The sequence below is a fragment of the Musa acuminata genome, chromosome BXJ3-6 (assembly GCF_036884655.1).
Source record: "Musa acuminata AAA Group cultivar baxijiao chromosome BXJ3-6, Cavendish_Baxijiao_AAA, whole genome shotgun sequence".
Taxonomy (NCBI): Eukaryota; Viridiplantae; Streptophyta; class Magnoliopsida; order Zingiberales; family Musaceae; genus Musa; species Musa acuminata.
In genome coordinates, this window is record NC_088354.1 from 63,955 (window position 1) to 80,079 (window position 16,125).

General features: G+C 40.3%; 2 protein-coding genes and 1 long non-coding RNA gene across 5 annotated transcripts; all 3 read right to left on the reverse strand.

The window, feature by feature from the left end:
• Positions 1-1,253: 1,253 nt before the first annotated feature.
• Positions 1,254-2,343, reverse strand: LOC135641030 (uncharacterized). The gene is made up of 3 exons (XR_010497545.1): positions 2,265-2,343; positions 1,642-2,182; positions 1,254-1,557 (listed from the first exon to the last, which is right to left on the reverse strand). It is a non-coding gene; the product is annotated as an uncharacterized LOC135641030 (long non-coding RNA).
• Positions 2,344-2,811: 468 nt separating this feature from the next.
• LOC135641849 (uncharacterized) lies at positions 2,812-9,474 on the reverse strand. Its single transcript, XM_065157619.1, has 5 exons — positions 9,318-9,474; positions 8,943-9,205; positions 3,901-4,112; positions 3,488-3,758; positions 2,812-3,368 (listed from the first exon to the last, which is right to left on the reverse strand). Exons 1-5 carry the CDS (start codon positions 9,361-9,363, stop codon positions 3,072-3,074), a joined length of 1,089 nt encoding a protein of 362 aa, XP_065013691.1. The 5' UTR covers positions 9,364-9,474; the 3' UTR covers positions 2,812-3,071.
• A 2,772-nt stretch (positions 9,475-12,246) lies between these two features.
• LOC135640977 (uncharacterized) lies at positions 12,247-14,313 on the reverse strand. 3 transcript variants are annotated; one of them, XR_010497510.1, is made up of 4 exons: positions 13,999-14,313; positions 13,826-13,913; positions 12,644-12,884; positions 12,248-12,536 (listed from the first exon to the last, which is right to left on the reverse strand). XR_010497510.1 is itself a non-coding variant. In XM_065155888.1 (3 exons), exons 1-3 carry the CDS (start codon positions 14,110-14,112, stop codon positions 12,754-12,756), a joined length of 333 nt encoding a protein of 110 aa, XP_065011960.1. In that variant the 5' UTR covers positions 14,113-14,312; the 3' UTR covers positions 12,247-12,753. The 3 variants fall into 3 exon arrangements, 1 of the variants encoding a protein (XP_065011960.1); XR_010497509.1 differs by having other exon boundaries at positions 12,248-12,541; positions 13,999-14,312; XM_065155888.1 differs by having other exon boundaries at positions 12,247-12,884; positions 13,999-14,312.
• Positions 14,314-16,125: the final 1,812 nt, after the last annotated feature.

Sequence of the window (16,125 nt, forward strand, 5' to 3'; positions counted from 1 at the left end):
TATAAATATATATATATATATATATATATATATATATATATATATATATATATATATAATCATATATATATAATCTGAAAAAGGCGACGTCGCCAAACGTCTCCTTTTTCTAAAATATTTATATATAAATATTTTTTTTTTTTTCGTTCCGTCCGGTAGCGGGTGGTCCGCGTACCGGTATTCCGTCAGACCGGTACGTACCGCCCGTACCAAGCGGTATCATTCGGTATTTCCTACCTTGGGCCCAAGTGTCGTAGCGGGTTTTGGGCAAAATGCTTTCAACTGGGTGCCACCTAGACGAATGGCTCAGTTGAGGTGCTAGGCATATCAGGCATTTGCATAGGTTGACTCAATGACCCAAATGCCTCGACTCGATCCAAACCCAATTCCCTTCCCCCCTTCCCCTTGATCCGAACATAATTTTCCACGTTTGACGCCCATGTTATGCCCTAGATTTGATTTTCAGCCATCAGCCACACGTCCTTTCTTTATCCAGTATGTCTCCCTCTTTTCTTGATCTTCTTCCTGCTTTCTCTCTGCAAATGCTGGGTTGCACCTGCTGTTACCATCCTATCGTCTCTCTCTTCTCTCCTCTCCCCTTCTCCATTGCGTGTGACCAGCACCCTACGTCATCACCACTCTCTTTTTCTTCTCTCCCCTCCTCCTTCCCCTCCCTCTCTTTCTTCTCCTTTCTCTATGGCTCGTACCTGCTGTTACCATCCTATCTTCCCTCTTTTGTCCTTTCTCTCCTCCTATATGCTCTTTTCTTCTCTGCTTACTTTGTAGCCCACAACTATCATTCTCAATTGCCTTCCCTTCCCTCTTATCACCTTCTCCCCTCCAACCTCCCTCTTCTCTCCTATCTCCATTGTTCCATCTCTTTGATCCCTCTCCCTCTCTCCTCTCATTCAAATTAACATGGCAATCAAAACTACAATTCAGATACAATGGTAACCAAAGGTACGTTAGAGGAATCATCATCAAGAAACAATAAAGATGATGATCCAAATTAACATGGAAATCAAAACTATATTTCAGATACAATGGTAACTAAAGCTACGTTAGAGGAATCATCATCAAGAACCATTAAAGATGATGATCCAAAAGACCCTAATGCTGCCACTTGAAATAATGGACTGCAGAATTCATGCTGATATAATGGACTGCAGATATAATGGACTGCAGAATTCATGCTGATGCTAGTTTAAGCAAACACTGTTCCCACGTATCTTTCTGAGAAATAATTCGATAGATCCGGTGAAATGGAAGATTGAATACACCAATCGATACAAGCATGTACAAAATGGTAAAGCAAGTTTCGTATATGCACGAACATTAATTATACACAAATTGGTATTCAGTTTATCACTGTAAGAAAACACAATAAATCATTTAAGTGGAAGGAGGAAGGGGAAGTGCTACTATAAAGAAGGTCGTGGTAGGTAACTTGAGAGTTGCCTCGGCACTTTCAACGGTTACCCGATCGTCGGTGGCATCACGACTCAAGAGGCCCAGATCGAAGTACTTGATGTCCAATTCGAGAAATGGAAAAATTAGCTGCAGTCAGGAAACAAATCAATCAATCATTTCCAAGTGACTCCAGACTTGCAGGATATATAAAAGGAATGAGAAGATTGACACCTTTTCTTTTATCATCTGGAATCCTCCAGATGACCCTCGTCATCTCATCGCCTGAGAAGACATCAAAAAGTTTTTATGTACATCAGATAGGTAGGGTTTTAACCTCTTTTTTTTTCTGAATTGAAAAAAAAGAAGTAGATATCGATAGAACGTACCGAGGAGAGAAGAATAAGCGTTTGAAAGCGGGAAAAGAACCAAGAGAGCAAAAAAAAAAAAACAGCAAACACACACACACTAGGGGGATGTGGTTCACCATCCATCTCAACGATGGGGTTGTGGACTTTGATTCGCTCGGCCGGTGAGAAGGAGGCAAGGCAGCGTATGGAAGAACCGACGACGACGAAGCGGGTGGGAAAAGAGAAACGAACACCATTGAGTCGCCGCTGATGCGTGAGGCGGATCGAGCTAGGGTTTTTACCTGGTAGGAACGACGAATAAGGGGCAGAGGAAGACATGGCCCCGGTGGAGAGGAGCCGCCGCATGACAAAGCAAGCAATTTGGCGAGCGCAGTTCGCGGCTGATCCATTGTTCATAAGATGGCCTGACCCCAACCCCAAAAACATTAAAATAAATAAATAAAAAGGGAAATGACGATTTACACAGAGGAGGGAAACATTGCATACTCATGAGATAATGGTGTCTTGTAAATGCTCTTTCTCGCTCTAAAGCTATGCTAATGTCTTATTGTGCTAACGTCTGAATACTTCGTTTAAGAGTGCATTGTTATGTGGCAAAACATCTATTATATCCATAGAGGCTTGTGACAAGGATAATTATTCGTGAAATATAACATATTTTTTTAGATATCGTGAGTTTTTGTGCTTCAGTAGCATAAGTGCTCTTTTATATATATATTATTAATTATATTTATCTTAATTAAGAGTAGTAGTATTTTTTTATTGCTTTGTGCTTGTCATATTTTTTTTATTTTTAAACATTAAGATCAATTTTTACTCCTTTTTTTTTCACGTTTTCTCTAACTACTATTACTAATGGCTCAACTTACGGCTACAACTTGTCTTTCTCTAAATGCTACTACTACTAATGCCGTAGTGAAAACAGTACACGTTGTGGCTCCTTTAGGTGCCGCTGCCTGTGCCGGCCATCCATCTGAGCTGATTGAATAAAACGTTATGCTAAGTTCTCTCCAGATTTCTCTACTCTCCGTCCTAAGAAATTTGAACCATAAATTTATCCACAAATGGATGCAACCAAAGTTCAGGCGTTAATTATTCAATAGTCAAAGCGCAATGCAAGCATCTCTCTCTCTCGCTATCTATAACAATGTGTATATGGTGGGTGATCTCGCATAAGTAATGGATGCATTGTTAAAATAGGGCATGTGCGATCTAATTATTATCCCTCCCATGTATGAATGACGCATTCCGCTTCCTGTGGGTGCTTCTTTTTCCAAACTGATAAATACGTGGTCATGCCGAAACCGACGCCACTAGCAAGGTCTTGAGGACAACATCAACCAAGTTCTGCACACCTCCCAGGTAGTGCCCTGTTTCCTTCAGCTCATGGTAGTCGATCCAGCTAAGGCGGCTGCAGATGTATCGCTGTAGAGTAACCGGCACGAGCCCGTCTTCATCCCCATGCCATAGATGAACTGGAAAGGGCGGTTGCGAGAGATCCATCGGATCAAATTCCCACTTCCCGAACATCACCACCATGTCTCGGTAAAACGACTCAAGCATGCCTTGCTGAGTGGCAAGTTTCCGCCTCTGCAAGCACAGTGACGCTTGCATTCTTCAGTTCTTGCAGCGTCATACTACAAAGCTCCTTGGACAGTTGAAATGGGTCAAAATAAAAAATAAAAAAAGGACACTGGGGTAGCACCAACCTCTTCGAACATTCCACTGTTCTTCATGACATACTCACGAAGTTGTGCATCCAAGCGGTTGGGCAGATGGGTTGTACCTTTGATAACGGTGGAGGAAGGCAACCACGACTGTTTCATCCACCAATGCAGCAACCAGGGGGCATAATATGCAACTCGCAATGCCCACTGATCTCCAGGCTGTTGCTTTCTGTAAGCCTCCTCTGATAGATGCTGCGGGAACCCAGGCCATCTGTAGTTTATTACTGGTGCCATCATAGCAGCTCCAGCAATCCTGAAATGAATTGCAACATTCTCAGATGCTTGCTCAGTCTGATGTTGCAGGAGGTAAAACCCATCTATTTGTAAGGCTGCGGCGGCGGCAAACACACCCTGAACTATGTACGTGACATTGTAGTCTAGCAAACGACGGTTACCTATCTGGAATGTACTTAATGGACGCCCAGACAGCATGGCCACCCAAGGAGAACCCAATCAGGTAAAACCTGGGGCCCAGCTCCAAAGCATCTGCCAGCTCCGCGATATCTGACGCCTCGCTCCTCAGTGAACGACTGGGATTGGGATCACTTTCACCATATCCAGCTCTGTCGTAACCTACTATATATATACCTAACTCCTCTATCAATTCCTGCCATCACAAAGAATTATTTGAAGAGTTGATAACTTACGAGCCTTCTCAAGTAGCATATAGTAAGACCCTAAATTTATGTGTGTGTGTGTGTGTGTGTGAGAGAGAGAGAGAGAGAGAGAGAGAGAAAGTAAACCTGTCATATCTTTATGCAACCATAAAATAATTTATGCTTCCTAACAACCGAACGGATGCAATTGTAAAGCTACTGAATGACCTGTTTGACATGTAGGTAATATAGCTAAGATGCTAATATACATTAGAATGTTTCTTCTCGAATAGTGTTATGATGTGAGAATGACATGACGGGCACCATGTGCTGTCATATGACAGCATGAGCAGCCAGTGCGGATGGCCACGTCAGACGCCAGCATGCCACCATAGGAGCTCAGGCCCACATGCACGTGGTGATTGATCCGAGTGACACTCGTGTGTTTAGACCCATAGGTAAGTGAGGGTCAGATCAGATGCTGTGTGCAACCAACCGAGCAACTGACAGTCAGCATGTTCAGACATTATGGGCATCGAACATGCCGAACACAATACCACTACTCCGCTGGGGTCATTAACTATTTCTCATTTTTCGTCGATGGTCATAGGGATAACTGTCACCAGAGTTGCCTATAAAATGACTCCAAGCGTGTTCCTAGAGAGAGAGAGACATTCAGCTCTTGCTTAGTTTGACTAGTCTAATCGCTTTAAGTTCAAATACTAATTTGATAAGGGCTATAGTAAAAAATGCCCCTAACTTAGTTTGATAAGAATTTGATCTTGCAAGAAGTGATATGTGAAAGGAGACCATCTAAAAAGGACCACGATTGGATCCGAATATACATTCCAACTCAAACAATCAAAATTTAACTTGCTCAGATAACAATTAGTAATCTTTTTTAAAATCTAATTTGTACAAAACCAAGATCAAAAAGATTGATAAAGTTAGTCATTCGCAACCACTAATGAAAAAAGATTCCACAAAAAATTACGGATTAGTAATCCTTATTAGAAATCGAATGCATTCAGTCTTTTACATATGCGAGGAAGGTAATCAAAAAGAAGATGAGTTCTTCTTTCTTTCATCACTTAGGAGTCTTACAAGATGAAAGTCTTATAAATTGATTCCGACTTCCTTGAGCCAAGCCTTGCTCATTTGGAAGATGGTAGTGAACTCGTCGAATAGGGCAACAAATAACTGGCGATGTCACTCTTGCTCCAACCCACTCAACCTCAGAATCAAGTTCCAAAACTTGCCTATGAACCATGCTAAGTTGACAGGCCACCCCCTCCGTGAAGAAACAAATATATATATATATATATATATATATATATATATATATATATATATATATATATATATATATATATATATATATATATATATATATATATATATATTCTAACCCTACAATCAGGATTGGCAGAAAGGTAATAAGTCAAATCCCTAAGGGTCACAATAAAACAAGCCTACAACAAAGTCAAAGTTGGGGAGATATCAAGCCTTCGACACTCCCCAACGAAGGTGGCTAAATATTGCTAAGTGTTTGGTGCCACTTGAGTAGGGGAAAACATCGTTCAAGACTCCAACATAAAAAGGATGGAAAAAAAAAATCTGAGCCCCACCTCCAAGGTGTAAAAGGAAGTGCAAAAGAAATGGTGCGACTTGTATGGTCGATCACCAAGACAAGGATCCATTAGCTCAATCTTGGTAGGAATGTTAAAAGCCTCTTTGATGTGTATTGGGTCAACCTTAGATATCTAAGAGTCAAAGTCATACAACCTCAACGCAGTTTGCGAGACTCAACTACTTGATGGACTCACCTCGGAAAAGGTATTCCCCCTCGTAGCAACGACTCCGACCCTTTCATTGGAGGGGGGGAGTTGCGAAAACTAATGCCGAAAATGGCGATGAAACTGGAGAACCGCTCAACTCACGGTCGACCATTGATAAGGAGCTTGATGCGGAAGACATTTGAACCTTATTAAATGAAAAAACTGAAAGTTTTAAAGTCTATAAATCCAAGAGTCCAAATGCTTCGAGGGCATATGAAGGCGTGGAGGGTGTGAATGGTTTAGGGAGTTATTTATAGTAGGGTTAAGGTTCATTTTAGCCCTTGTGATTTTGGTCATGGACCACTTAAGCCCTTACAGTTTACTCATGTCTAAAATAACTTATACATTTTTTAAAACATAACATATAAACTCATCCCGCCAAATCTGAGTTAACATACGTTAAAATCTGCTTACGTGACATGCTGACTCATAATAAACTATTAATATAATGACATATGTAATTTAAGTTAAAAATAAAAATATATTTTAGCCCCTATGGTTTTGATTATGGATCACTTAAGCCCTTATGATTTTGTTCGTATCTAAAATAACTCTTACATTTTAAAAAACGTAGCATATAAGCCCCTCTCGTCAAGTTTAAGTTGACAAACATTAGAGTCTACTTATGTGGCATGTTGACTCATAATAAATCATCAATATAATGACATGTGTAATTTAAGTTTTTTAAAAAAAATCTATCTTGTCGAGAAAGAGGAAACAACGAAGGCTGTAACGACGGACGAAAGTAGAGAAGCAAAGGTAGGAGAGGTCGAAGGAGGAGGTAAGGGAGAGCTATAGCACCACATCATAAGTAACATAGGTGGGGGCACAGGAAAGGACGAAGTGGGAGGTAGTGAAGACGCAGATGCCTAGGAGGAGGAAGAGCGACCACGAGACCATTGCATACTTAGCGTCGAACTAGTTGATGCACATCCACCTAAGGTAGGACCGGAAGCTCTTGAGTTTATCGTCAGCGTGAGAGAGGCTGCAAGCGTACAACACCCTGCTAGGTAGCAGTGGATCGGTGATGTTGTTGGTGGTCACTTCCATGATGACGCCTCCTCCCGCCATTGATGATAGTCTCAATTTTTTAATTCCAAAGTGTATGATCTATTAATCGAACAAGTCTTTCGACAACATTCTTCTTATGAGACCGAGATAGATCACACCTACTAACCGACAACACATCCATTGCTACCATCATTATTAACAATATTGTAAAGCATGCCTCTAACTCGATAGGTCTACGACCCATTGACTCAGAAGTGGGGGGTTACTGATAAGTGATAATGATGTGACGAACGAATGGCCACCATGTGCCGACATGTGACAGCATTAGGAGCCAACGTGGATGTCCACATCAAATGCCAACATGCCACCATTGGAGATCGAGCCCACAAGCAATTGGTGATCGATCCAAGTGACACGACCGTCAGAAGGGCTATAGTCGAAAAATCCCCCGACTTAGTTTGATAGGAATTCGATCTTACAAGAAGTGATCTAGAAGGAGACCATCTAACAAGGGCCACAGTTGGATTCAAATATACATTTGAACTCGAAACCAAAATCTAACTTATTAACTCATGATCCAAATGCAATCAAGTTCAAAAGTCAGCTTCAGGTATAGGTGGTGTTGAACTCTTCTATAGCAATTCAATCAAAATTTGGACAGCAACCTTAGTACTTCAATGTTTGCAACTATGCAGGGCTGAGCAAAATCTACTTCCACACGATGTATTCAAACCTGAAACTTAATAGTCACATAAAAGTTTTACTAACGACTATTTATTTCATCATGAGGAACTGTAAGGAATTTATCCTACTTGTCAAGGTCCAGTGAACCATCAATTTTCTGACATTTGCTAAGTGCAAGCTTGACAATGCAAGTTCAAATATTAACAATTACATGTCGTGATTGCATAGAATATTTAAAGACTTAATATACATTACTTTTTAACTTTAGTGTACATAAAAAATTTTATTCCAAGAAATATAAGAAAAACTAAAGAACTTTATGATTATTGAGCCATGTACAATCAAGTTCAACAGTCTAAATGTCATGTATGGGTACTCGAGGACCAAAGAAAGAACCATCTCCCTCGGTGTTCAACTAAATCAAATAGTGAGTTCGCCAACCTTACTAATCTAATGTTGCAACCTTATATGACTCAGCAAGAACACAACTTCCACACCTTTTAAACATGAAAATTACTAGAACCTCACAGAAGTTGTACAGGATGATTTCATTCTTTTGCTCACTGACATTTATACTAAAGAAATGTATATTGTTCCTCTCTCCCATGTCTTTATTTTTTTTTTAATATTGATCCCTTCAATGTTCTCTTGTAAAGTTGATATTTGTTATAGAAGCACCTTTAATTGCTGAACAGGGATAACTTACACATAAATATAGCAAATTTTGGACTTCACAGGCATAATTATCATTTTGTTTCCCTAATTGTCAACTAAAAGACAACACAAAAAATTCTTAGGTCACTTACTCATCAATAACACAAAACTACAAAGATGGTTGTAACAATAAAATTCATTTGAAATGTTCGAGTAGTGGTTTAAATATCATCTATTACTTTGTTTTGATGACGGTGCAGACAGCAGCTACGACACAGGTGCTAAGGAACAGGTAATGGTAACTGTAGGCCCACAAAAGAGACCTCAGACCGAGGAGTCACGGTGGTGAGAAATGGGTGTCAGTGTTTAACTTGGCACGAGGTGCAGTATGATTTTGGCCCGAGCCACCAACCAGGTGAGGACACAGAACACATTCCCATTAAGGAGGACGGAGGGCGGGCGGCGGGGAGGGGAGGGGGTTTGGCCGGTTTGGTAGCCGGACCAATCGGAAGGCGTCCGACCCTGTTTTTGGTGGCTCAGTGAGAGGGACTCTTGGATCGCCTCCCCTTCCGATCCACATCCATCGCTGCCAATACACTCAACCTATCGACATGAAAGGGGGAGACCGAGGAAGGGTTAGGGTTTTTCGCTCACCGGGGAGGTCCGGGGACTGTCGAGCCTGGAGCTGCCGAATCCATGGCAGTGGACGATCTTGTACGCAGCCCTTTCCCTGGGCACCCCCGTCTCGGAGTAGGCCAGGAACCGTCCATCCCTCAGCCGAATCCTCGGCGCGGTCACCGGTGGCCCGTCCTCCGACCCGCACGGAGTGGGCGGCGGCGGCCGTATTTCCACCGCGCAGTACCAGCTCGCCAGCCCGACCAAAAATGCCGCCGCCATCGCCAGTTTTGCGGCTCCCCCTGCAATCCACATCAGAAGCAGAGTTGGTAGCATAACAGATGGTGCATCATGCTGGTGGAAGCGAGAGAGAGAGAGAGAGTAAGGAGGAGGAGGAGGAAGAGTCCTACTTACCAAGGGAGCTGCGATGCTTGTTATCGAGCTCGCTGGCTGTCGCCATTGTCGCTTTTGCGGTCGCTATGAACTCCTCCAAGAGGCGTCAAGGGAAAACATAGAACGAAGAGGGGGTGTGAAGCAAGGGATAAGTATAGGTGCAGGCATTTAATTGTCGGTGTGTGTAAGTGTGGTAGTTGGGGGTAGATGGCAAGACCGTTCAACGACTGTTTAGCGCTCTTTCTCTCTCTTTAGCGAGTACTCTTTTAGCTATTTCTGAAAAAGCACTGCCATAATTTCCAATCTCACAACATTTCACGACGACGGCCTGCCATGGTGGGTTCCACCACGGGCGCCTCAGACTGATGCTTTGCGGACGTCGACACGTAGGATCGGATCACCAGCCTGTTAGTTGCCCAACCTCCTTTCTAAGCACGGAAGGGCTATTTTTCTTAGTTGCCCAACCTCCTTTCTAAGCACGGAAGGGCTATTTTTCTTAGTTGCCCAACCTCCTTTCTCAACACGGAAGGGCGATTTTTCTAACTACTTAAAGAGTGTTGCAACGGCTCGCCGGATAACGCGATCTGACCGATGTGCGAGCGGAACGACGCGTTGCTCCACCGAGCAACTCAGTAGAAAGGTAAGGAATAATATATTGAAAATAAGATTAAAGTTAAAAAAAATAGAAAAAGGAAATATGGATCGTACCAACGATCCCACCCTCTTAGCCTTTTAGGGCGAAAGACTATACGAACGATTCCATCATAAATATAAAATAACCAATCTTACAAGAGTCATAAAATTAATTGGAGTTAGGGATAGACTTTTAACTAGAATGTTGAATCTTGGTTTTTTGTTTTTTGTTTTTTTTTGAAGTTTTTACCATTGAGGATAGTTACGAAATAGAATATTTTTGGTTTTATAAAGTTTTAGATAATAAACTTAAGAATTTGAATGGTTTTGAGTTTTCCTAATGTTTTGATCATTTTTTTATCAATGAAGAATATATCTAAAAGATAAAAAATGTAACAGGATTCAGAAAGGTTGGTATCGAACCTAAAGTTGACGAACAGTTGGTATTACATCTTTTTTGAAGTTTTAAGATTTGGCTTCGAAGAATTTTTATAAATCTTTAAGAAAAATAAGATAAACCAATTAAATTTTACTGTGACAATAAATTTATTATTATAATGACCAAAAAAATCCTATACTTCACGAACGTACTAAATATTCTTAAATAGATATTCTTGAATAAATCTATTCTTTCTACCAGCTTTTCCCCCTACTCGGAGTTATACAAAGGTCAACAACAAACATGGATAGGGCAGAGTTCCTTGGGTTCGAGGTCATCGAGCTCCTCCTCGACCTCAACCCCCTCTCCTCCGTTCGATGCTTCGTCTCGCGCTTCCTCCCTATGCATCTTCCCTTCGACCTTCTCTCTTTTCATATCTCAACCATGTCGTCTTATATTGGACAATGATATGAAACTAACGGTGACGTTAACAGAAACAATACAGGAAAGTTCTCCCATGATCACACTGTCCCTGAGGACGTCAATTTGGGTGCGTCTCCATTCTCTCTCTCTCTCTCTCTCTCTCTCTCTCTCTCTCTCTCGCACTCCCAACTAATTATTGTTCTCTTCTCAATGACAAGTTGCCACTAAACACCAAAGTCACAATCTTTTTCTGTTATCTTCAGGATTCATAAAAACCAAGATCAATATAACTTCCCACATCAGAGTTATTAACAAGTTAAAATAATATGATAAGGTGCACTACAATTAGAATTGAAGATTAAAGATTAAACAAAAGTAAAAAGATACAGTGTTCACAAAAAGGTCTCGACGAGGATGTCAAAGAAATAAATGGGGGATAATATAACGGATAAAGCTATAAATATGGTATTCGAGTTATCTTCTCCATCATTTTATGTGCCTACTCCTATGAATAGAATAGGTTTAGTATGATGTACTGCTTATTTCGTTGCTTGATCGAGCTCTTTTGCAACAACTCAAAGTACCCTCATTTTTTACTATTTATAATCAATAAATTATTATAGTTTATGCATCAATCCTTTACTATACATTGGTCTATACTAAAATATATATTACAGTATATTAAAGAGACTCCCAATCATGAACTTTTTTTTTATGAATACTTATCCCTTTATCTTCATGCCTTCGTCAATATTAATTGAGTAGGCAATATTGATGATAAAACATCTACATCAGCTTACATTGTATTTTTGGAGCAATTGAAGTTCTAAGAAATAGAACATAGTTACAAGATCCACTATTGAAGCTGAATATCAGTCATCACTATTATTATTATAGAATTTAATTGAGTCACCAATCTGCTACACTTCGTATTATCTCTCAATCAACTCTTATAATATATTATGATAATATCGATGTCATTGATCTATGTTCTAACTTAATGTTAGACTCTTGTTTAAAATATATTATCATCGACTTTTATCTTATTAGAGATAAAAATTATCAGACATCAATTACATATGTTTTTATATCATTTCTTATTAACTAACTTACCCGCTTACATAATCTCTCGCTTGTAAAAGGGAGATTTTTTACCCTTCCACATGCTGCTCTAGGATCATCTTCCTTCTTACCCAAGGCTCTTGGTAGCTGTGGTAGTGCATTAATAAGCCAACAGGACAGGCATCAAGTGAGATGTGCTGCCCTGTCCATATCACCTCCAATGCTAGCTTGTCCTGGTTATGGGACATTCTCACGCCCAGTCCAATGTCATGTCTGTTCTTATCACAAACTCCATTAATTCTTCCTACGGAGTCTATTCTAATTTGACTAGGTGTTTTTGTTTGTTTGTGAGTGTTTTGGGTTTCTTCTTTCAATGACATGCATTATCATAAAAAACAAACAAATGTAGATTCCTCATCCAAGGGAAAGGGAGTTATTAATTAGATTATCAGTAATATATGGGGTAGTTTAGAGCTGCTGGATCACTTTAGATTGCAGCTGCATCAATCACTTCATTACTCTCTAGGAAAAAAGGACGTACTCGTGTGGACTCCTGTCCTCCTTCCTCTTCATGCTTTAATTCTAACGCACAATTGCTCCGGATGGACACGTGAACTTGTCGGACTTGCCGTCCTCCCTCCTCTTCATATGTTGTTTTCTCCTTCTCATCGACTGTCTGCTGCTGCAATCTTGACATAACGAGCAGCAACGTGTTGTGTGCATAGAAAACTTGGCACTTAAATCTTCGCTATCGTACATTTGACACCGAAAAACAAAAAAAAATCGAGATTATGTGCATAGTTTAGCACATACATTATGACTGTTCAAAATCTTATGTTGCCATCGGTACCTCTCCTTTCCGGTCTGCATGCAGAAAGCAATAGAAATAGGACAAGAGTACGCCGATGCTTGATTGAGAAAGCGAAAACAGTTCCACTCCCATGCGCATCAGATATGAGATCAGTCGTCTCGCCATTCGTAATTGCATCTCTCGTTGCAGCATCGGTAGAATGTTGTCATGGGTTCGTCAGCTGAACGAATCTGCATTTGCCTGAAGAATGCCTCTCCGTGGTGACACCTTGGGCAGGTTGCTGCAGGTAGGTACATCCATACAGATATAATATATCCTTACTAAGAGAAGCATTACGGAGTTTTACCTACTTGATCATGATAATCTAATGCGCGCATCAAATAATGGTGAAGGCTGCAACAAAAATACGAAGCAGTAAAAGAATCTAGTATTGAGTGGCATTAAATTTTCTCAAGATTACATTTGGAAAGGCCTTGTGATCTGATAACTATTATAATTTAATTAATAATTTTTTGGGTAGCTCCCAAATATCCAACTGATCAATTAATTTCTCATAATGTGCTCTAATTTTCTTTATCTCGAAATTTCTGCAAAAAAGTATAGGCGTCGGTGTGAGGAATTTGTGAGGCTATGAGTATTTTACTCAAATTTGTCATTTTCAAATTAGGACTACATTACGAATCGAGACCAAGGCGTAGGTATTAAGCTGAGCTAATAGATCATATAGAAACCAAAGTACTATATATGGGCTGTAGCCACATAATTGGGTTTGCACGTAATGAATGATACAACAAATTTAGAAGCGTGGCTTCACTAGTAACGAACGATTCACCAATTAACCTCGGGAACATGAACCGGGTTTACTACGTCGAGCCGTTTGTTTACTTGGAAACGGAGTGGATGATAACGAAAGCTTACGCATCATCTCATGATAACAAGGGGTGGGTTCAAGAAAACTTAGGGAACGGTTGGTTACTGGAAGAGTGTGCAAGAGAATGCAAGACTGATGAATAAAACCGAGACCAACACAAATCTTTTAGGTGACAGCGTCTTGATCCTGTCACTCCTTGTAAAGGAGTCGGGTGTGATGGCTTAGGAGACTTGCATCTCATGGAATTTTTGTTAGGCTTTTTGATCTCCCAATACTCAGGTTCGCAAATGTTTTTTAACCCCGGAAGCAAGAAGAGAGTATGGCAATTCACCAAGTAGCCAACTACTCACCTGCAGTTCTTGGAGCAAACTTCATGCTGTCGGCGCCGCTAAAGATATGCTCCAATTCTTTCTTCACCAAATTATGCTTGATGACCATCTGAGGAGACAAAAGACCAACGCCAAGGGTGAACAGGGAGACAGGAAATAGAAGAGAAGGGAAGGAGTGTAGTGAGGTGATCAGCCTTGTTGGAGATGGTGCAGACGTAGGGGCAGGTGGGGCAGAAGAGGCGGCACCTCCGCCCTTGGCTTGCCCGCTCGATCTGCAGCAGCATCCCGCACGTCGGGCAGAACTCCATCACGCTGCTGCTGCTGCTGCCGCCGCCGCCTCCGCCTTCGCCTTCTTCCGTTCCTGGAGGGGATAAATACCACGTCGTTCAAAGAATCCAGCAAGCACAGTAGAAGGATTCGTCTCGGCTCGGCTCGGCTCGTTTGTTGGTGCTATCTCAACCGACCCAATTTACCGGTGGCAAATCAAGCTCGGACTCATCCAAAGAAGGTGGTTTCTTGATCATTATCAGAACAAAAAAAAAAAAGGAAGGCAAAGCAGCAATTACTCTTTTGGGTTGAATCTTTATTACAAAAAATTTCCAATTTCTTTATCAACACAAGTCAAATGTGTGGTTAAAATCACGTAATTTCCATTAATTCCAGCGCACTACCTATTAGCTTATGCACCATGTCATCATCATCCAATCATCTTGCCTAACAGTCTGTATATGTATAATCTTCTGTAATGACCGAATCATTAGAGCCTTCTTCCAACATCTCATATTGTGCGTCAACGTCTTCATACTCAATACGACATCAGCACCACAAGATAGCCTACGAACTTTAGGATATCAGGATTTGCATGCGTACTCCTGCTTAATTATTCAAGTCAACCGGATGAAATATATCCCGTACAATGATTTATAAGCATAGATAGCGCTTGAGGCCATTGGCAAAAGGTTTAGTAGCTTGTACAAGAGAGCCACTATCACAAATTATATTAGACTTTTTCCCGCAGCTAATATTCTAGATCAAAAGATATACATAAAAAGGACATCCCCGTCTAATTACAAACATATATTTCTATTCGTCCTGCAAAAGTCTGAGGGTTGGGATCTTAATTCGAATAGGGGACGACCCTAAAACAATTACAAGTTCAGTGACAAAAGCAAATGAATCAAACTCTAAAGGAACAAGTTAAATATATTTTAAAAAATAAAGTAATTTCTTTGAAATATTATGTCATAATCATAAAATAAAATATCTTTCTTAGCTAGTTTTTGAACTGTTTTTGCGTGTTGCGACGACTACAATGAGTGATGCAAATAGATCCCACTACCATGGTAGTGATGTGCGGAGGAAAATATTAGCCAAACTGCTGCTAGTAAATTCCTTCCCTTTGAATTGTCCGTTATCCAATTTTATTATTGATCGTCTTGTTTGACTAGTCGTTCGAGTCTCTTTGACTCGTGGCTAGCAACAGGCTATCGGATAAGATGATCATATCATCAATTAAATGGTGTGGTGTGAGACATTAGCCAATTGATTGCTCGTTGATCCCTTCTTGATCAAAATATATCCCTCTCTCTCTCTCTCTCTCTCTCTCTATATATATATATATATATATATATATATATATATATATATACTATGATTAGAAGTTAAGATAGAGCTAATAGTACTAAACATGCTTAAGTTTAAGATGATGATGACATGGAGCCCGATCAGATTGTGTCAAATCCAATCCAATAATAGTTTGGTCAACCAAAGTCACACCTTCCGATTCATTATCCACAAGCCTCACCAAATCAATCAAGCAAAATAAATATGAATTTATCAGTGTTGTTCAACTCCTTTGAACTGCACATCCAGTTTTAATTAAGGCAATCATTTGCATGACATAACAAAGATATACAGTACCATCCAAATCAAGCCCCTTGTTGCGTTGACAAAGAAAAAGATGACGGAGGACAAGAGGATGAGCTCGAGTTAGCTAACCTTGTCTCACATGCATTCAAAGTAGTGAGGAAGTTCAAAATAAAAATACACAGTGCACCTTTCAATGTATCAACTCTACCATGATACTTAAAGAACAAAATAATGTAAAAAAGAACATGCCACTTGCAATCTAAGTGGTCTAATCTAAAATAGAATTTAAAGATTAAATGACATAATACCCCTTCCAATGTATCAACTCCACCAACATCTTTAGAGGATGAAATAATATAGAAATTAACATGCCACATCAAAACACAGTATAGGTTTAGAAAAAGATAAAGATACAGATAAAAATACATAATATCCATTTTAGTGCATTAACT